The sequence below is a fragment of the Chenopodium album genome, chromosome 5, assembly GCF_948465745.1.
Source record: "Chenopodium album chromosome 5, dcCheAlbu1.1, whole genome shotgun sequence".
Taxonomy (NCBI): domain Eukaryota; kingdom Viridiplantae; phylum Streptophyta; class Magnoliopsida; order Caryophyllales; family Amaranthaceae; genus Chenopodium; species Chenopodium album.
The window spans coordinates 11,340,075-11,362,565 of record NC_137838.1 but is presented as its reverse complement, the minus strand read 5'-3'; the positions used below and the strand labels follow the sequence as shown (position 1 = coordinate 11,362,565).

General features: G+C 35.4%; 2 protein-coding genes across 4 annotated transcripts; one reads left to right on the top strand and one right to left on the bottom strand.

The window, feature by feature from the left end:
- Positions 1 to 9,348: 9,348 nt before the first annotated feature.
- On the top strand, positions 9,349 to 17,051 carry LOC145631887 (2-isopropylmalate synthase A-like). Of its 2 annotated transcripts, none has more exons than XM_081684109.1 (12): positions 9,349 to 10,143; positions 13,014 to 13,227; positions 13,327 to 13,407; positions 13,544 to 13,633; positions 13,728 to 13,814; positions 14,576 to 14,676; positions 15,206 to 15,239; positions 15,325 to 15,399; positions 15,590 to 15,673; positions 15,782 to 15,916; positions 16,265 to 16,410; positions 16,508 to 17,051. In XM_081684109.1, exons 1-12 carry the CDS (start codon positions 9,458 to 9,460, stop codon positions 16,665 to 16,667), a joined length of 1,893 nt encoding a protein of 630 aa, XP_081540235.1. In that variant the 5' UTR covers positions 9,349 to 9,457; the 3' UTR covers positions 16,668 to 17,051. The 2 variants fall into 2 exon arrangements, with proteins under 2 accessions (XP_081540235.1, XP_081540234.1); XM_081684108.1 differs by lacking the exon at positions 9,349 to 10,143 and adding an exon at positions 11,460 to 12,265.
- A 201-nt stretch (positions 17,052 to 17,252) lies between these two features.
- On the bottom strand, positions 17,253 to 22,192 carry LOC145630434 (uncharacterized). 2 transcript variants are annotated; one of them, XM_081682690.1, is made up of 7 exons: positions 22,038 to 22,192; positions 20,976 to 21,045; positions 20,696 to 20,855; positions 19,574 to 19,655; positions 18,959 to 19,175; positions 18,687 to 18,751; positions 17,253 to 17,773 (listed from the first exon to the last, which is right to left on the bottom strand). In XM_081682690.1, exons 1-7 carry the CDS (start codon positions 22,110 to 22,112, stop codon positions 17,519 to 17,521), a joined length of 924 nt encoding a protein of 307 aa, XP_081538816.1. In that variant the 5' UTR covers positions 22,113 to 22,192; the 3' UTR covers positions 17,253 to 17,518. The 2 variants fall into 2 exon arrangements, with proteins under 2 accessions (XP_081538816.1, XP_081538817.1); XM_081682691.1 differs by lacking the exon at positions 22,038 to 22,192 and having other exon boundaries at positions 20,942 to 21,045.
- Positions 22,193 to 22,491: the final 299 nt, after the last annotated feature.

Sequence of the window (22,491 nt, the reverse complement as noted above, 5' to 3'; positions counted from 1 at the left end):
TGCTTGGGGAACAGCTGCACTGGCCTACTTGTATCGGCAACTGGGCACGGCATCACGGAAAGGTGCTTATTCGATTGCTGGTTGTCTCACGCTTCTACAAGCGTGATTTACGAGTACTTTCGGTGCTTTCGGCCACAACAGGGTACCTTGACCCGGGACCTTCAAATGCCTCATGCGTCTGCTTGGGATGTTGGAGCGGGATGTCCTAGCAAGAACCTGGAGCGCCTGTTACCTTTTCGTACTAGAATTGATGCGCTTACTGATAGAGAGGTGAACTGGCTACCATACGGAGCTGATCCTGCATTACGAGTGCCCCCCACTTTATTCATTGGCTGCATCCAGTACCGTAACATCATTGAGTCGTACATGCCTGATAGAGTGGTGCGCCAGCTTGGTTTCGTGCAAGGCATTCCCCGCGAGATCATCAGGCTAGAGAAGGCCAAGAGGCCGACTAACTTGAAGATGTATCGGGTAGACTTCCCGATCGAGGTGACAGATGTGATGTGGAAGAGGTTTGTCCCTGGGGTATCTCAGAGTGTAGTTTTAGGTGCCCTCACCAGGCTTAGTGCTGCAGCTCCTTCGGTTACGCCTGGTTACATGCAGTGACTGTACAGGTTTTCTCACCCGCGGGTATCTCCAGGTGCAGGAGTTACAAGCAACCTGCCTGAGCGGACTAACACTGATTATGTAAGTATTTATGCTTATTATTATATTAACAATGACTTATATGAATTTTTGTGTTTATAATATGTTATTGTTTGATTTGCAGTGGATGGGTCGGTCCATGGAGATTCACCAAAGAGCACTGGCTGAGTATCCTGAAAATTCTGGTTTTTCGGTGTCACACCTACTATCTCAAAGAAAGGCATGTTATATCGATTGGTCTTGTAAGTAGAATCCATACCTATGACATGTGGGTATGTGCGGAGTATGTTGACCATGATCGGGTGCACCATAAATGCATGTTGCAAAACGTTGTGATCATCGTTTGTGACCTAGTAAATGTATTTACTCTCTCTCGCCAGATGAAGAAATTGCTGAACAACTCCTCTTCCTTCGGACATCTCCATCCTGAAGTCATTTCGGCAATTGTAAATGTGTCGGATGTTTGGATGATCATCAGGAAATTGCTCGGCAATAGTGGACATGATGTTACAGGGAACAACCTTGGACTTTGTCATGTCCCGCACAACCTGTTTTGCACCCGGACTCAATCCGCTCACTTTACGGTGACCCTCTTGGTACACAATCATTGGGTGGTTATGTGTCCTGGTGTGATCGTTTTTCGCAATGATCTTTCAACTGTCGGTGCTGACTTCATAATATATCTTGATGTAGAATGGACAACCATTAGCTTTGGTTTTAGTGTCCTTCTGTATCGCGTTCTCCAAATCTCTCGGCTTGCTCCTTCGTGACCGATCACATCGCAAATACCGATACGGCCGACCATCTCTGGTTTTGTTATAAGACGATTTCACCAATATACACTACTACAAAAAATGGAATAGAGAACTGTTGAAATAGGCCTTATAGAACGCTTTAGAGGCGATCTTCTGCTAAGCGATGTGTAAAGTTTACAGAACGGGTATAGGAGGCGTTCTATATGCAAGGGAAAAGAGAACGGGTACAAGAGGCGTTCTATATGCAAGACATAACCGTTCTCTTTCCCCTTTTTTATGCTTATAAAAAATAAATAAAAGAGAACGGTTAACACTGATAACAGTTCTCTTTGTTGTATTGTTTTTTTTTTAAAAAATTATAAATTTTGGGAGATAGCATATATACTAATATACATCAGTAATCCGGAATCAATAAATCAAATTGAATTGATGTTGTAAAAGTTGATATCAAATGCCAAATTAAAACAAACTTTATTATCATAATCAATTAATAACATCTCATGCCTAAAAAAAAAAAATTACATCTCAAGTACTAGTACTGTTTCCCCTAAAAAAATTAATAACTATCAATGTACTAGTATTGTTTCCCCTAAAAAAATAAACAAATCAATTTTAGGCGTCATTGAAGGAAAAAAATAAACTTTATTATCATATTCAATGTACTGATGCAGGTTGCGCTTTCACCAGCCTCAACAACCGCAGCCCGTTCCACAACCTCAACCACCGCAGCGCCTCCACCAACCTCAACCGCTGAAGCTCCTCCACCAATAGTGCACGCAAATAGTGAAGCCGCACCAAACACCCAAAATCATAGATGAAAAATCAGAATTTACCAAATCATAACATTAAAATCAATTGATAAAAAAATTAACAATTGAGAATTAAACAACTTGCGACCATAAACAAAGCACAAACAGAGATTCAATGGTTCGATCTTTTACACTAGACTTTCGCGCAGCGATTGTATCGAAGTTGGGGTTGGAAAACAAGGCTTGGAAAACAAGGCTCGTTGTTCTTCATAACATTAGCGGCGATGTGACGATATGGATTGGACACTTGTAAATAAAGGAAGACGACGACAGAGATGAGGTTAATCGGATGTCGGCTTGGAAGTTTTTAGGCGCCATTGAAGGATGAAGGTAGAAGAGAAAGGAGTTAGAGGTTCTTTTTTTTTTTTTTTTTTTGAAAAGAAAGAGTTAAAGTTTCAGAGGAGGAAAGAAGTGAAAGAAGAGGGGAACTTATGGATGAAGAATGATAGGTTGACGGCTTTAAGAAGAAAGAGGAGGGTTAGAATTTTGGGCTTTTCATATGTTAGATTATTCTTTTTTTATTTTTAAAAAATTAATATTAAGCATATAGAACGGTAAACTAAGAGGAGCGATCTATATTGTAATTGTAAAATATTTGGATATATCAAATAGAACGGTTAACTAAGAAATGCGTTCTATAAAATAAATTCACAATTTAATAAATATATTAAATAAATCAAATAGAATGGTTAACTTAGATAGACGTTCTATATTCTTCTGGAGAACGCCTACCTTTGGTAACCGTTCTATATTTTGCGATCTCTAATCTAGTTTTTGGTGTAGTGATAAATCCCAATTTTATGGAAACACCATCAGCCCATGTAACTGCATCGTCAAATGTAGGAAAAAACGTGTCCGTGACAAAATTCCCACTATAATTCACACCGTCACCGCCTTTCTCAGATTCCATATCCTATACAAATTAAAAAAAACCATGGTTTCTGTCAAAATAATAATAATAAAAACAATAATAATAATAATAATAATAATAATAATAATAATAATAATAACAATACTAATAATAATAATAATAATAATAATAATAATAATAATAACAATACTAATAATAATAATAATAACAACAAATACAAAACAATAACAATATTAATAATAATATTAAAAATAATAATAAACAATTATAACAACAAATACAAAACAATAATACCATAACATTAATTACTAAATAATAATAATAATAATAATAATAATAATAATAATAATATTTTCAATAATAATAATAATATAAATAATAATAATAATGTAACAAAAAAAATCATATTACTAATAATCATATTAATACAAAAAAATTACATTAATTATCAAATACTAAATCACAACAATAATCACAAGACCACGAAAAAAAAAAAAAAAAACTTAATTAACATTAAAAAAAAAAAATAAACGTACTTAACATTTTAAAAAAATATATATATATAAACAGGGACATCCGCCTAAAATATCCGGATGTCCCTAGGTACTTCCGCCTAAAATTTCCGGATGTACCATGGAAGATCCGGATTTTTCAGGCGGATCCCTACTTCCGCTTGAAATTTTCGGATGTTCCATGGTACATCCGGAAATTTTAGGCGGATGTCCTATTTGCAGGAAAAAAAAAAAAAAAACTACAGAATGTTCCGACGCATTCTCCGGCGTACGAATGTTCCACTCGCCGTCCATGACCCAAGACCCGTCGGAAAATTTCACGATTAATTATTTTTTTTAAAAAAAAAAATTAAGGTGATCGTGGGGACCGATTTGGTTTTAAGGTCGTGGGGACCGATTTTGGAAGGCTCGGGATAGCAAGGTCGTAATGTGAGGGGATCGTTTCATGTAATGTGTCCAAATGGGGAATAAGGTCCTTTTTATAACACAAATTGCATAAAGGGCATAGTTGTCCATTCAAGTCAAAAAGGGAGCGTTACCCGGTAAAATGGGAGCGACGAATAGCAGTTCAGTATTAATTGTGTTAATTGAACAGGCAATACACGTCCCACCAGGCTAATAAAATAAAGTAATGAGGCACCATTCACATGCAGTTCTAGTCACTGGTTGGTCCGACCCATTTTTACCAAAAGAATATTACTTGTACGGAGTAGTATTATTGCTATGCAGTATGCACTAGTATGGTATTACATCCACTACTTTACCTTAACATATCTATTGGCAATTTGGCACAGTCACAAACACTATCTATTCCATTATTAGACAATGAAAAAGTAGTATCATCCCTGATTTTTATTAGTTACAACTTTGGAATATTTTATATCTCACGAATAATAGCCTAAAGTTGTAACTAATAAAAGTCGGAGGTAGTATATATTTCCATAGTTGTTAGAATCCCGATCCGGATATTACGATCCTACGATTCTACGATCCAAATTTGCGTTATCGATCCGGATCTTTGGTAGGATCTTACGATCATACTCTGATATTAATTATGAGTGGTAGGATCACAACACAAACCTGTGATTTTATTACGATCCTACGATCCGATCCAACATTTCACTGTAATATTACTTTAATTTATTTTTACATATTTTTTTATTACTCAATAAGTTGTATGCACCTAAATTTAATGTATTCAATAATTTTCGTTAATAAATTAGCTAATCCGAGACAATAATATGATTTTATCAATTGACAACTTGCAATTGTCACAGTTAAGGTGTCTTCTTGACAAATTTGCACATAATTTATCAATTTAAACTTGTGTTATTAATCTTCTAACTACCATACAGACAAAGCTAAATGAAGATCGACATTTCTTAAGCAAACCAATGTCATTTAGCATTGAAACCCCTTAAAAGAAATGTTTTTAAGTCAATTTATAGCAAAATATATAATATTATTCGTCATTAAGTAGGACCTTACGATCCTACGATCCGATTCTATCGATTCGATCCCACCCCCTCATCGATCCAAGGTAAGATCCCGATCCTAACAACCTTGTATATTTCCGTCACTCAAAGTTACATTGATCATTTTGATATGTATCCATGTACTATATAGTTTTGTACTTATGTTACTTATGTATAAGACAAAGGGAAAACTCACCCAATTAAAATTGACTTGACCCAAAAGATATGACTCGAATTAGAAATTGGATGATGTATGTGATAATTTTCTGACCTTAAATTGACGTGAATTGAACTCGAACAATACTCAAAATCGGATGACTAGAAGTAATCCATCATGAACAAAAAATGGCTGAGATTAAATATAGTTATATACTACTATATTGCTTTGCTTTTTTTCTTTTTTCTTTTTTCTTTTTTCTCCATCAATAAGCTAATTTTAATAGGCTCGAAATTGACCTAACTTCAAAAAATTTGTGCTTAATGTCAAAATTTCCTTGCTCGATCCGAAGGTTTCCTTAGTTGATTATGACTTATTGGACTAGATTTGAATATGCATCAAAGAATTCATTTACCACCTCCATTACCATATTGATCACACAATATGAACATTTCTATGTAAGATTGCACAATTTATATTATATCAGTATAAGAGTTACTCAAGTTCAAATTACGACTAATATAATTAAGTTTTGATAAGGTTTTACAAATTCAACTCACTTCAGGTAAAGGCAAATAAGTTCTTGTAAAAAAAAAAAAAGTCAAATAAGTTAAATAACTCCTTTCGTTTCGTAATAATCGCAACACTAGATATTGCACAAAGTTTTAGGAGAATTATATGGTGGAATAAAAAGGTGAATTTTACTATATAAAGTATAGTTAGTTGGTCTTGTCAAAAAAAAAAAAAAAAAAAAAAAAAAAAAAAAAAAACCCTATAGTTAAGGCCCTGTTAACTTCACCTTAAAAAATAATATCTGGTAAAAATAATTTCAGTTTGGTAAAATTAATTTCAGTAAACTCAAAGAATAAGGCCCTGTTTGATTCACCTTAATTTTGCTGAACTGAAATTATTTATACTGAACTGAACTTATTTTTACTGAACTGAACTTATTTTTACTGAACTGAACTTAATTTTACTGAATTGAAATTATTTTTACTGAACTTATATTATTTTTACTGAACTGAAATTATTTTTACTGATTTTCTATTATAATTCTTCTTTAAGAAAACTGAATTTTACTGAACTGAACTTATTTTTACTGAACTGAAATTAATTTTACTGAACTGAACTTATTTTTACTGAACTGAAATTATTTTTACTTAATATTATTTTTTTAAGGTGAAGAGAACAGGGCCTAAGTATAATAGAAAATCAGTAAAAATAATTTCAGTTCAGCAAAAATAATTTCAGATCAGTTAAATTAATTTCAGTTCAGTAAAAATAATTTAAGTTCGGCAAAATTAATTCCAGTTCAGCAAAAATAAGGTGAAGTGAACGGAGCCTTAGTGGGATATATCTAATCATTATTAGGATTTAGGAGAGATAAATTATTAAAAAAAAAAAAAGTAATGTAAATGGGGTTGGTAGGAGAGACAAAATAATAAAATTGTACGAGTAGTGAGTATTTAACAAATAAATAAGTATTACAATTATTACGAAACAAAGGGAGTAAAAAAATACATGTGATGAGGTGAATATATAAAACACACCTTTTAAATAAGGGTATGTTCACTTCAGCTTAATTTTAGTTTAGTTCAGCTTCAATCAGTTTAGTTCAGCTTAATTCAACTTCAGTTCAGTCAGTTCAGTTTAGCTCCTAATTTTCTTTTCTCATAAAATATTCATTTCAGCTCTATAAAAAAATTTCATAGTACTAACTCCTTTTTTTTTTTTTTTTTTTTTGTGTTCCATCCGGTTCACCCTTTGGGCTAATCCGGATTCGGGGATCAGTTCTTGGTGGTTAGGTTGCAGTCCCCTCCCGATTGTTGTTGCGGGGGATCGAACACGGGTCCTCCCTACCAAGTGTAGTCCCAATCACCACTACACCAACAACCAATTGGTACTAACTCCTTATTATCGTATATATAAAGGCGAACATTTCTCCCATAAACCAACTTTAGCATCGTAAAGGATATGCTTAATAAATTAACCACATTGTCATTCATCCCCTTCAACTCATTCACACGTCATACAAATTACATCATATCATATATCAATATCTTTATAATTCATCATCATATTTTTCTTACATAAAAAAACCCTAAATATACTTGACAATTATCCAAGATCTAGCCATTCATCACCATTTTACTTATAAATTTATCCACAAATTATTTGCTAATTTTGTAAAAAAAAACAAAAAAAAATTAAAAAAAAAGCTTGAAATTTCATCAATGGCTACTTACACACCTCAAAAGTTCTCAACCCTTCAAACCAAATTCATTAACAAATCACCCCTTATCCCTAAAACCACCACACTCCTTTCTCTTTCGTCTTTGAAACCCACCTTTTCTTTACTCTCTTTAACCACCACCACCGTCGCCGTAAAATGCGCCGTCACACCGTCGCCGGCGCCGGAGTCTCGCCGGATACCGGAGTACATCCCGTGCAAAATCGCCGACCCGACTTACGTCCGAATATTCGACACCACCCTCCGGGACGACGAGCAGTCGCCGGGGGCCGCCATGACGCCGGTACAAATGCTCGAGATAGCGAGGCAGCTCGCCTCACTCGGGGTGGACATCATCGAGGCGGGGTTTCCCGCCTCCTCGAAAGTGGACCTAGAGGCCGTAAAATCGATCGCTATGGAGGTAAGGAGAAAAACCTTGACTGTACCTCCACGGCTCCATCCTCATGGTTTTTTTGATCCGATATTTGTAGGTCATACACTTTGAGAGTGACAATCTTACCACTAGGGTACCTCTTAGTTGAATGTTGCTTGATAATCAATTAGGGCATTAAAACAATGTTATACTTTGTATATGAGAAATTCTTAGAAAATGTAGAAAAACATATCTTTAACGTTTATACAACTTTATATTTACAATGCACTCTTTCAAAATCCTCCTACATCAAGTATTTAAGAATCAAACCTCTCTCATTTTCTGTAATTAAACACATATATTTGTGAGTTGGACTATTTAAACCTCTATTTAATCCCCAACTTTTATAACTATAAACATCTTAACATGATTATAAAAATAAATACTCCATACTACATAAAAACAAAGGGAGCATATTTTCGTGGATATAATTGTGTTAATTGAACACGCATTACACGCCCCACGGCCCCAAGCTAATAAAGTAATGACTAATGAGGCACGATCCACATACGGTGCTAGACTGCTAGTCAGTACTCAGTGGTCACTGGTTGCTACTTGCTCGGACCCATTTTGCCAAAAGAATTATTCGTAGTTCCTTTCCTAAAATCATTGCTATGCACTATTACCAAGTAGGAGCATTTTATATCCACTACTTTTTTTTCGGTTAAAATATCTATTGGTACAAATACTATTTATTCCTTTTGTTTGAAAATAACCAATAGACTTCACCTTTTCTACCGAGTTACTGTTCTTACTGATGTTTGGGGTGTAAAGGTTAATCGTGAACTGAATATTTGCACAGTCAACATAAATAAGCTAATTCGGGGGTTTATTCCAGAATAACATTCAGATGCTAAAGTCAGTAACAGATTGAGTAAGAGAAGAGGCGAGATGTAGTTTTTAGAGAGAGAGAGATTAAATCGATTGTACCTTAAGAATGAGTTATGCTTGGGTATTTTTAAAAATTCCCAATCTGATGTCACGTGGCGACTATGTCAAGTGAGCGGTGGATGTCAAAAACAGCTCTCCACGTGGCTGACTTAAGAGGCCAATATGGATAATAAAATTTATCTTTCTTAAACTTATCTTATTTTTAATTGAAATTGGATGAATAAAACACAATGACCTTAAAATGAGTAAAATTATTATTATTACTCCGTAGTATTATTATTACTTGTAGTACATAAATATGAATTATTCTAACCCCTTCTTATTGTCGTTTATAGAAAAGTGGACCATTCTCCCATATACTAACTTTAGCATCATACGGAGTAAAGGATATGCTTAACAAGTTAATATTGATAAATTAGCCACATTTTGTCATTTTCAATTCATCTCCCTTCAACTCATTCACACGTCATACAAATTACATCATATCATATATCAATATCTTTAAATCTATTATCAATCATCATCAAAATTTTCTTACATAAAAAAAGACCGCAAATATATTTGAAAACTATCTAATATTTAGCTATTCATCCTCATTTTACTTATAAATTCATCCACAAATTATTTGCTAATTTTTGTAAAAAAAACAAAAAAAAAAATAAAGCTCGACATTTCATCAATGGCTACTTACACACCTCAAAAAATTTCAACCCTTCAAACCAAATTCATTAACAAATCACCCCTTATCCCTAAAACCACCACACTCCTTTCTCTTTCGTCTTCGAAATCCACCTTTTCTTTACTCTCTTTTACCACCACCACCGCCGCCGTAAAATGCGCCGTCACACCGTCGCCGGCGCCGGAATATCGCCGGAGACCGGAGTACATCCCGTACAAAATCGCCGACCCGACTTACGTCCGAATCTTCGACACCACCCTCCGGGACGGCGAGCAGTCGCCGGGGGCCGCCATGACGCCGGTACAAAAGCTCGAGATAGCGAGGCAGCTCGCCTCACTCGGGGTGGACATCATCGAGGCGGGGTTTCCCGCCTCCTCGAAAGCGGACCTAGAGGCCGTAAAATCGATTGCTATGGAAGTGGGTAATGCCGTTGATGAGGAGGGGTATGTGCCGGTGATATGTGGGCTTTCGAGGTGTAATAAGGCGGATATCGAGGCGGCGTGGGAGGCGGTGAAGTACGCGAGGCGGCCGAGGATACATACGTTTATTGCAACGAGTGAGATACATATGGAGCATAAGTTGAATAAGAGTAAGGAAGAAGTGGTTGAAATTGCAAGGAGCATGGTTAGTTATGCTAGGAGTTTGGGGTGTGATGATGTTGAGTTTAGCCCTGAAGATGCTGGCAGGTAAATGTTTAAACTTTTTTACCGCCCTTTTTTAAATCGAATGAATTTTACTTGATTTAACACTATCTCTGTTAAATGTTATGTGCGACTTGAGACTATTTTATATCTCACAAATAATACCCCAAAGGTGCACGTAACATTTAACGGAGGTAGTAGGTAATTTACTCATTTTAAAAGTATTATGCTATGTGTATATGTCATTACGATTGTAAGTATATGATTATAAAATATACACTAAGTAAGACTTCGCTCACTTATGGTAAGACAATTTACCTTTTTTATGGTTAAGATCCTTTTTAGTTTTTGCAACACAAAGTGGAACAAATTTTATAGGAAGCATTCAATTAGGAATATTGGTATTCATTGGCAACAATAATACGGAGTAGTTGATAAGTTTATTAGTAATCAATCAGGCATGTGGTGTATAGACAAAAATTGTACTCTATAAAAATGTAATGTAAAAGTTGGTAACACATCATTATCAAAGAACCCTTTTATTTATTCATTTACTATTGTGACTTATGAAGTTATGAGTCAAGTGAGGAGGGGTATCAAAGGATATGCATAAAATACGGCGAATAATGCAAAAGCCTAAACTTAGATTAAGTACTAATGTAGCCTATGTAGGAATGATTGGGTTTGGTATAATTTATAGTTTTATCACATAGTATAAGATAATTAGTTGACTAGATAATAGATATGCAATATTAAACATCTCAACTTTCATAACAAATGCAATAAGATTTAAGAAATAAACAAGGATACATAAGTTACATGGTTCACTATCGATCAGTTAGCTATGTCCATAACATGTTAGTGGAGAGTTTTATAAATCTAGAGAAAAGTACAAATTACAAAATAGTGGTCAAGTTAAACCCCAAAGGAGTTTCATACTTTCATGTCATAGTATCGAAGGGACTAACTGATTCAAGGCATACTCTAACATTACCCATTTTTCTAACCTTTTTTTTTTTTTTTTTTTTGTTGAATGAGATAAATATACAATTAAGTCTGATTTAGTCATTTGAAGGGGCTATCTAAATACATTTTTCATTATATTTATCAAGATAATGCCTTAAATATCAAATTAAGCTTGAATAGTCTGATACAGACATACATTGTTAACTTTCCGAACCGTCAAAATAACCTACTCATCTATACGGTGAGTTTTAACGAGAAATGAAATGACTCCATCTCCATACCATAAATTTTATGATCCATGAAAGCATTGGTGAATCCACACTTCCCTCATTGAGCTCAAAATCTAAACCCCAAATCTATTAAACCTTGACTAGTCAACAAGCCACGTAAGACCTAACAAGTTTATTCACAAATCCAGTAAAATCAAACACCATTTCTTCATTGTTCATATTTCAGCCGCCTTGCTCATCTTCTTCCATTAAAACCTCTGCAAAAACCATCAATCACCTTCATCAATGGCGACTCTAACAACCTCAAATCTTTCTCTCTCCTCCACCACAATCTCAAAACCCCTTTTCCCCAAAACCCCATTTACAACCCTCCTTTCTCTCTCCTCCCCAAAACCATCTTTCTCTCTCTTCAAACCCACCAACAAACCCACCTCTCGTTTTGCCTCCATAACTCGATGCTCCGCAACCCCACCTCGTACCCGACCCGATTACATCCCGGGAAGAATCTCCGACCCGAATTATGTCAGAATCTTTGATACTACCCTTCGAGATGGCGAGCAATCTCCGGGAGCATCAATGACTCCAAAACAAAAATTGGAGATTGCTCGCCAGCTCGCCCGCCTCGGTGTTGATATCATCGAGGCGGGGTTTCCAGCGGCCTCCAATGCGGACTTGGAGGCCGTGAAAACAATTGCCCTTGAAGTGGGCAATGCTGTTGATGAACAGGGGTATGTGCCTGTCATTTGCGGGCTTTCGCGGTGTAATAAGGCTGACATTGATGCTGCTTGGGCTGCAGTGAAGTATGCGAAGCGGCCGAGGATTCATACATTCATTGCAACGAGTGAAATACATATGGAGCATAAATTGAACAAGACTAGACAAGAAGTTGTTGAAATTGCTAGGAATATGGTTAGTTATGCTAGGAGTTTAGGGTGTGAGGATGTTGAATTTAGCCCTGAGGATGCTGGCAGGTATTGTGGATATAATATAACTTTTTGTTGAATGTTAATTGATATGTGTAATTTGTTGAATTAGCTATAAAATTAATATATAAGCTTTATGATTTTAGAATATTTTATGAAAGTTGTGAATGCATTAGTATGTTTGTTGGGATTTTGTATTAGAAATGGTTTTAGAGGTTGAGTTGTTACTTGTTGGTATATTAATCTTTGCAGATTGTGATTGAATTAATGTGATAGTTAAGGTTCGCCGTAGTGTCATAGTTGTGATTATTTTAGGGGCTTAGCACAAGCAAACTTAAGCAGAACCAAATTATGTTAGTCTTAGGAAAGCTGCCAATGCACAACTTTGTTTTGCTGGGATTGAGTTATTAAACTATTAGACAATAAAACCCTTGCAGACTGTCATTGAATCAATATATTGAACGAGTCACATAGTAGCGCTACAATTTTTGTTACTGATAGGCATTATGATTATATAAGATTTAGCCCTAGTTATGTTTGTTAAGGTCTTAAGGACATGGAACCAAAGACAAAATTGAGAGGTCAGAGGCATTGATCAAGTTGTCAAGCACCTTAAGTCAGTATAGACGTTGATCAAAAGTCAAAACCCTAAGGACCTAATGTGCTAGTCAGAAGTTGCACTTTTATCATTTCTTCTACAAAGTATGTAGAAGAATAATATGGACTTTTGTCTCACATAAATTTGGTTGTATACTGTTTTGTAATTGATATATTCTTTGGCTTTGTTTCTTCACAGATCAGATAGAGAGTTTCTTTATCAGATTTTAGGAGAAGTTATTAAGGCTGGAGCAACCACTCTAAACATTCCTGATACTGTGGGTTATACAGTCCCTAGTGAGTTTGGGCAATTAATTGCTGATATAAAGGCTAATACACCTGGAGTCGAGAATGTGATCATCTCTACACATTGTCAGAATGATCTTGGGCTTTCTAGTGCTAATACAGTAGCTGTATGTTATTAATTTTTACTTATGTAATTTGCGTTACTATAAGGAACATATATATATATATTTTTTTAAAAAGGGACCTCACATTGTATTGAAATTCAGGGAGCGTGTGCAGGTGCAAGGCAATTGGAGGTAACAATTAACGGAATTGGTGAAAGAGCTGGAAATGCTTCATTGGAAGAGGTGTGCCTTTAATGAATGAGAATTAAACTTTCTTCCTCTTGATTTAGATGACTGTGACTTGGATTAAGGTTTATGTCATGCATATAATTTAATTTAATTATCTTCATTTGTTGTCATTCATCATTTTTAAAAGTAGGTTGTCATGACCATTAAATGTCGTGGGGAATCATTGGGTGGTCTTTACACTGGGATTCAGACAGAACACATTGTGAAGGCCAGCAAGATGGTACTTTCTCAACTTAACTCTATAATAACTTATCTTCACTATTGAATGCAGCTTGCATATAGTTTTAGCTCTCCCTTTTTTTATTTTTTTTTAGGTGGCGGAGTATTCAGGACTGCTTGTACAGCCTCACAAGGCTATAGTTGGAGCTAATGCTTTTAAGCATGAAAGTGGAATTCATCAGGTTCGTTACGGTTCATATGGCTAGCAACTCATAACATTCTTATGGAAGCTGCACTTAAATTATAAAGAATTTTGTCTACTGAAGCCCACCTGTTATAAATTTCTTCTATATCCATTGTTTAGCTTAACATAAATTGTTTCTTCTCTACATCTTCTACTATAATTTTTGGTTCCTGTTAAGGCTGTGAAAGCTATGGGGTAAGCTATGGAGTTTATAAAACTACTCATGTACGTACTCCTCTATATGCAGTAATGTGCCGCTAATTGAAATACTAAAGATTACTCAACAGTAATTTGCCACTAATCCAAATACTGAAGCTAATTCAGCAGTAATATGCTACTGATTACACACACACACACACACACAAAAAAAAAAAAAAAAAAAAAAAAAAAAAAAAAAAAGCCACTGATTAGAATACTGAAGCTAATAGTTGAATAATTCACCTTCTATTTTACCTGAGCTCATTTCCAAATATTGCTGCGATGTGCCCTTGATTAAAATCCTGTAATTATTTCAGCAGCTCTTTTGCCCCATTCATCTTTATCTTCTTTACCTTCTCGATACTTTAGCTCTTTTAATTGAACCCTCACTAGTTGAGTACTTGAGATGTTCTTTTCTTAAGCCTCCTTCACAATATAAAGAGTAGCCATAATATCTTAGTATTGAATATCCATGTCCTTTTGATTTTATCTTGTTCAGTTGGATACATGGTGAATTAATTTATACTGTATATTAATTGAGGTTTTTTTATGATATTGTAGCACGGAATGCTAAAACACAAAGGCACTTATGAAATCATGTCTCCAGAAGATATAGGGCTTCAGCGAGCTGATGAATCTGGTCTTGTTCTTGGAAAGCTTAGGTATGTAGTATTATGTGTGGCTATTTTCTCTTGAGGTCAAATTCATTTACTAGTAGTATCACATTCCTACAATTATTCATCTTATCTGAGTGTCGTATTCATCTTTAGAGTGCATATTATCCTCTTACCTGTGTATTGTATTCATGTATTCATCTGTTCTCTAGTCATAGGCCTGTTCAAGTTAACAAAAATGAATACTAGGATTTTTATCAATGCTTATGTTGGCCCTAAGGGCAACAACTCCTTGAGTCTGTGATGAAATTGATACTCTTTTATAAAGATACATCTTTAAGATTACTTAGAGACTGGTGGAGTAAAGGCTATTTAAGGAGCATAGATTATCTGATTTGTTCGATTGTAAGCTTTTGCTATGTTTTTCTTCTTGTTATGAATCTTAATGAAGGAACAAAGGCGTGTGGAGTTGTATGCTTTATGCTTAACTTGATTTCTTGTGCATTTTTCCCCCCATTTTCCATTACTATTTTTACAGTAATAAGAGATTATTGATTGATTTATATGATTGTGACAGTGGACGTCATGCATTGCAAAAAAGACTTGAGCAGGTAAGTGGTTATTTAGCCACTTTGTCTACTGAACTTCAGTTTACTTATGCCTATAAGTGTCTGACGGGTTTCCTATTTCTTCCAGATGGGATACTCTTTTGAAGGCAAGGAACTTGATGACGTCTTTTGGCGCTTTAAATCAGTTGCTGAGAAGAAAAAGGTAAATAGGATTGTTTCTTTCTCATAAAATTTTATGACGCTACCTGTTCCTTGGTCTTTGACACGTTGCTGCAAGCTGTTGGTGGACAATTTGTGGAAATTTCTTAGAAGCTTAGGTTGCAAAATTTTCATTGGTTTTCTGAAAATCATTCCATAGATGACACTGTCTTTTTTACATTTCAATTCACCAGCATGTCTTGGATGAGGACATTGAAGCCTTGGTAATCGATGAACTTTTCCAGCCGGAATCAGTTTGGTCACTTGGGGATCTCCAGGTAATTTGTTGATACATATATATGGCTCTTTGTTTTGTTTAATTTCCTTTTTTATTCTATGATTCTTGATGAGCTCCTTAATTTGGATTTTCCTTGGGTTTTGGGCAGGTTACATGTGGAACTCTTGGACTTTCTACAGCAACTGTTAAGCTCATTGATGCTGATGGGATGGAACATGTTGCTTGTTCAGTTGGAACTGGACCAGTTGATTCTGCATATAAGGCTGTTGATTCAATAGTCAAGGTTTGTAGCAGAGAATATCATACGCTAATCTACTACAGTAGTATTTTAGCTAGCTCACCGGGGATTCATAATTTTTATTTGAAGTTTCTTCTGTTACCTTTGATTATGGTATCAAAGCTAGCTAATTTGTCAACTGAACATGTTGATTGTTCAATAATTTTTAAGAAAGAAAAGGCGTATAAATACCTGGTTTATCAATATTATCTTCAATCTTAAAGAAAGCTGGAAGCGCATTTTATCTCTCTTCTTTTTTCCCTCAAAAAGATGGTTAATTAACAAAATGTTTAAACTAGAAGGTTTCCTTAGGGGTGGCTTGCAGTTTAACAATAGAGCTCTCTTTTTAAACAGGTACCTGTGACTCTACTTGAGTACTCACTGACAGGTGTGACAGAAGGTATAGATGCAATAGCTACCACCAGAGTATTAATACGTGGGGATAATGGTTTCACAACTACACAAGCTACTACTGGGGAGCAAATTCGTCGAACATTCAGGTATGAAATTGTAATTTGTTCATTCTTTTTGGTGACTTATAATGCTTTTTTTTTTTTTTTTTGGTCGTCATTATTAAACTTGTACTCTTGACTGCAGTGGGAGTGGATCTGAAATGGATATTGTTGTCTCAAGTGTCCGAGCTTATGTTAGTGCACTGAATAAGATGCTAGCATACAAGAATAAACCTAATCGAAAAGTCTCGGTGGAGAATTCTCACGTTCCTGCCTCAGATGCTGTCCCTGCTGGTAGTGCTTGAAGAGTTTAAGATCTTGATCTCACTTAGTTTCTGTATAAATGTGGGATGTGAGCCTGCTTTTTTCTACGTTGCCATGGAATGTTGTCACCCAGTGATTTTTACTGTGAATATCGAGCATTTGGTCTTTGTTACAGAGAAGAAACCTCCTAGAAAGGTCCTTGACTCCTTGGGGACGGCATAGGTCATTCACTCGTTCATCTGTTTGCCCCTCAGTGTAAACTGTAATCGCCCCTCCTGCAGTCTGTAACTTCTATTTTTGTAGACTTGTAGACTGTAATATGTAACTCGAGATTGCACTTAAGGTGGTTTTATGCAGAGGATTGTCAGAATTTTGAATTTCATTTCTAAGAATAAAATCAAGTATATTGCTTTCTACTTTGTCATCTACCCACCCCTTCTCAACTCCCAAGTTTTATGTGCAGCTTTGATATAGAATGGAGCAATACATCACCAGGTTTCTTGCCTCCGCTTCTTTATGTTGCATCTATGAGAGGCTGAGAGCCAAAATTCTAACTTTATTTAAGTTACAAAAATCTGGACAACTAAATAAGGCGTATAAGTTGGAATAACTGGATAAGAGCCATATTAAGACGAAAAAAGATAAAGTTTAAAATTACTTTGTTAAATGTTATTGTTACAAAAGCAGTATGTAATACATTTTCCCCCAAAACCCACCATTAAAAATAACGAAAGAAGATTAAGGCTGACTTCAAAAGTACAATTGAAATTGGCTTTTCAAACAAGCCAAGAGATACATTGTATAGGTTCAGGTGGTATTTTTCATGATCAAGTACAACTTCTTGGACCGAGTAATTCACTAAGACAGAAATGTACTCTTCCAAGTTATACTCTCACCAGGAGAAAGCAGGTACAACATAGGTGGGATAAGCGCCACATTTGGATGCCAGCTCTTGCACTTTTGAAGCTTCAGCTACTTCACCAAACTGGTGAAGTCCAAGCTCATCCGCATGGATGCCTCCTGTGATGAATACAGACTGCATTCCAGCGACATTTGCACCCATTATGTCATGGTGCAGTGAGTCTCCTACAGCAATGCATTCTGGTGCATCCACACCTGCCATGGCCATGGCTGATTCGTAGATAATCTGTCCAAGTATGTTCAACCTCAGATTTTAGTTTTTAAGGCAGTGAACAAGGGTGATCAACTGTGACAAACATCTCAATTTTATTTGTCCATGGGAATAGGAAAATTTGCCAATTACTACCGCAAGTTAATACTACTTTGTAAATTACTACCGCAAATTTAAAAAGTTGTGAATTACTACCGCAAAAAATTTTAAGATGTTGCGATTACTACCAAACCCCCATTAAACCCAACTATGACGTCATTATATCACTTTAACCCTGGTTAAAGCCCTTAACCATGACGTCATTATATCCCTAAACCATTTTCTTTTTTGGGGGGGGGCTGGTTAAAGCCCTTAACCATGGTCAAACACGGGTTAAAGGGATATAATGACGTCATAGTTGGGCTTAATGGGGTTTTGGTAGTAATCGCAACATCTTAAAATTTTTTACGGTACAACTTTTTTAATTTGCGGTAGTAATTTACAAAGTGTTATTAACTTGCGGTAGTAATTGGCAAATTATCCATGGGAATATATAAGCATTGTAATTGAAAAGATTTGTACTTTGTATCACCAATAGAAATGTTTAGTCCTATATCGTGTCTCATGTATATGTTCTGCTGTCCCTGAACCCACCACACCATCAACATTCACCGTTAATTTAAACTACCCAATTTTTAAGGTGTGAAATTTAAATAGGTGGGACACAAGAACAAACACCAATCCCCAATTACGGGATAACAGGACAATTACATCAGAATTCAGTGCAAACATCTCAAGACATCAACTGGATGGATGACGACATTAATGATTACCTCATTTCATAGGATACTAGTACTTCTAGATGAATGACACATTATAGTTGATCTCTTAAACACGACGATATTCAATCTACCAAGATGGCCATGAGGATAGAATGGCATGATTTTACCTTTCCAGGCTTTCCCATCCACTTGACTTCTCCACCAAGCTGCTCATATTTTGCTGCAAGCGTTCCTATGAATGAAATCATAGCAGGGAAACAATACATAAGAATTTAGGCAAAGGAGCAAGCGGACAGCTAGCAAATCAGATATTTTATTGGGAATGCTAACAGTTCAACACATTATACTCAGTTCAAACATGGGTTTTTTTAGCTAGATGTTGACATGTTGCATAAAGCAGTTAACAGTGCAAATTTGTTACATTTGAAATGTAACCTACCAGGCATAACTCGAAGTGCTCTGGCCTCAACAGTTACATAGTCTGGATTGGCCACCACCATAGGGATTTTTCTTAAAGCACATTGTTCCAATATTTTTTCAAGCTCTTCCAGTTGCTTAGGAACAGCAGATCCAGAAGAAAGCCCCAGTGCTTCAGTGCCGTGGACCAAAATAAATTCAGCCTCTTCAACATTATCCACAACTTTCAGGTCTAGACCCTGAAAAAGTAGCAGACAGGAAAGTGATCAGAATTATAGGGAACCATTTTTTATTTTTAACCTAGCTGAGTAGAAAAAAGATATCTACAATTCTGCATAAATACCTATCTATATCCATTCAATAAGTAGGAAGCTGAGGTTATGCCAAGATAGAAAATTGACATAAGGAATTTGACAATCTATTCTTTCTCGGCTATACTTGGAAATAAAATCAATTCATCCTACAAGAAACATCTCAGCAAGAAGATAGGAAAAGGAAAATAGATTTCGGTGAACAGAAAGAAAAGACTAAATGCTCCACTCCAAATTCTCTCTAATTGTATGAAATTAAGAGTTGGTCTTTTAATTTTAAGGGTGAGTGGGGGAAACAGGAATAGAAGATCAAATATGCAACATACATCAAGAGATATGGCACCCCGGTCACCCCAGGTCAAGTGGATGCATGACTTTCCAAGCGCTGCAAACCAAGGATCATCTCGCCTGTCCACAGTGACAAAGAAGGGATATTTCAAACCAGAGATTACACTTCAGAGGATGATCATAATGGTTGAAAGTACAAAAATAAAGCAGCCATTAGCAAAACCAATGTACTCCTGATCACCAGTAAAAAAGAAAACACCACAATGGAAACATGATTAGAAAACACCTTTGCCAAGAAATGGAAGAAACGCATGCAACTAGTAAACTGCAATGAACAGGCATAATGGGGAAGTGCAGCGTAGGCAATGCTTGATAAGTTGTTAAAATAAGCTTGAAGAGGAAGGGAGTCAGTTAGACTTAGAGATGCTATATACAGATCAGTGAGAGAGAAAGTGGAATGAATATTATTGATTGTTTCCTATACACTTTGGGAGAGAATAAGCCTCTGGAAAGTTTTTGTGTACCAGTCTCTTGTTTAATTTCCAGAACATCAATCTAAATGAACTTCTTACTTTAAATTCTTCTATTAAACCCTGTCCAGCTATATCAATTCATAGCACGCACCTGCATAAGAAGCACAAGTTGCACAACACCAGGCGTAAAGGAGCACAGACAATTTTCGTATAAAATTCTTCTTATTTATTTTACATAGGATGATTGTGGTTAAGTTGACCAAGCAACAGTGATAGTTTCCACGCCCAAGAGACCATATTATCCACGTGTCTCCATACTACACATGTACAATAATAACATTTTATGCCTCCAAATTTAATTACAAAAAACCCATAAGTAAATCTTGTAACTACATGAACTTTCATGTGCATGTTTCCATGTTACAATAAGCTGGTTAAGTAGTTTTTGAGGATACATCTATACGATAGCTTCAAAGAAGTTCTACAGACTAGACTGCAAGGTACAGTGCGTAACGTAGAAACACTCTTTGATGCTAATGGATGAAAAAGTGTAATGAATGCCATAAGTCAATGATCCCATCATCTTCTACTTGCAAATTATTAAGGGACATCAATCTTTTATTTGTTCTACTGGTGTATGATTAGAGCAGTAAGATAAAGGTTGAGTAAGATAAAGTAATACTCAACCTTTCAAGGTATTGATGCGTCAATTCTCCACTGGTGATGGAACCTAAAAAAAGGTTAGGATCAAATCCCAAATTTCTCAATTTCTCAGTTGTCACAGATGCTCGTCTTGACGAGTTACTTATAACCACCATCTTAGCCCCAGTTTTGGCTAGCTTTTCCACTGTTTCCAAACAAGTTATTTTAAGCTTCAATCCATACCAACTTCACAAAATGAGTGCACAGATAAAAAAAAAAACACTTGCTTACCAAATACTTACAAAAGTAACCAATCATAACATACATGTTGATATAGCACCTGGGTACGGCTTTTTTCCATCATGAAGAACTCCAAATTGATCTAGAAACCATGCCTGCAAGTACATCAACAAAATCAATTTTTTTTCAACTATTAATAGTATCTGTCAGCTATCCATGCACTTAGACTTCAAAGACACTTAAAAGTTAAGAAAACGCTATGCTACATGAATCGGACAGTTTCAGCAATTTCCATCACTTTCAAATCAGTTCTATAATCGAAATCATTAGTACCTTGATTCTAACAAGCCTAAACTGGTTCTATTCTATATCCTCTATTGCAAATGATTGACATATTTTGACATAGTAAAAGAGTAATGCAAGACCCACAAGCAATTTTCGAAAAGGAGTGGAAACCTATTATTTATCTTTGAAAAGGAGTTGTTTTCTTCAACTAACAAAAACTTCTCCATTAATGATTGGCTTGCAACTCGAGACGACTTCATAAAATCGGGTATAAAAATAACAGGATTGTGTAGGCTGGTGTGCAACATGGAATGTACAAAGAAGTTCCAAGCTATTACTTCATAGAAACCAATGGATGCACAAGTATGCAATTCTTACACTACATTTTTAGCCCCTTGATTTAAATTTAATCATCTCATGATTCTCATCAATTAACAAACTAATAATGCTCAAAACTTCTAGATATTGATGCACAAAAGTCACTTGTATTTCAGCAGAATTCTCAATGTATCCATTAATGATTAATCAAAATTTCCCATATTGAGATTGTAGAAACAAAATGTGAATTACCCTTAAAAGAAAATGTGCATATTATCAAAATTAATCCAATAATCTATATTTAATTATCAGAGATAAAATGTAAATTACCCACATAATTATAAAAAAAGGATGATAAAAAGAACCAAATTTGCATAATACAGAAATCCAAATTAATTTGGCAATCTTATTATTAAATTCACATATTCAAATTTAAAGGGTTAAACATACAACTTAATTAAATTCTGGGCAAATGGGCAGTGAAATTAGTATTTAGATTAGAGATTAGCAAAATAATAAGAGTGAATAATGATGAAGTAAGTACCTTGAAAGGACGAGTTTCAGCAAGGTGTTGAATACCAGAGAAGAACTGAAGATCGTTTGCTGAAATGCTTACCATCTTCTCCAATTCAAGCCACCACCTGAATGATACTTTGCAGAGAATACCAAAGAGGGGTAGTGTTGGAAAATTAATAAGCCGAAAGATCGTTTCATTTATATACACTCGGGGTGTACGGTCCACGGTGCACCAAAAGGTATTATTTACTCTTTTCGATGATTATTGTTCATTTTATTATCAAATGAACAAACATAATCAACATATACCCTTGGGTGCATCATTCGCCGGATGTATATAACAATTTCTAGTGTAAGATGACTATATCTTAATTTTATTGTAGGACAATCATTTTGAATCTAACTTTAACTATTTGGATTTTTTTTTTTTGGAAACTTTAACTCCTTAAAGGTCAACTTTAATTTGTCGTTGGTTTGAATCT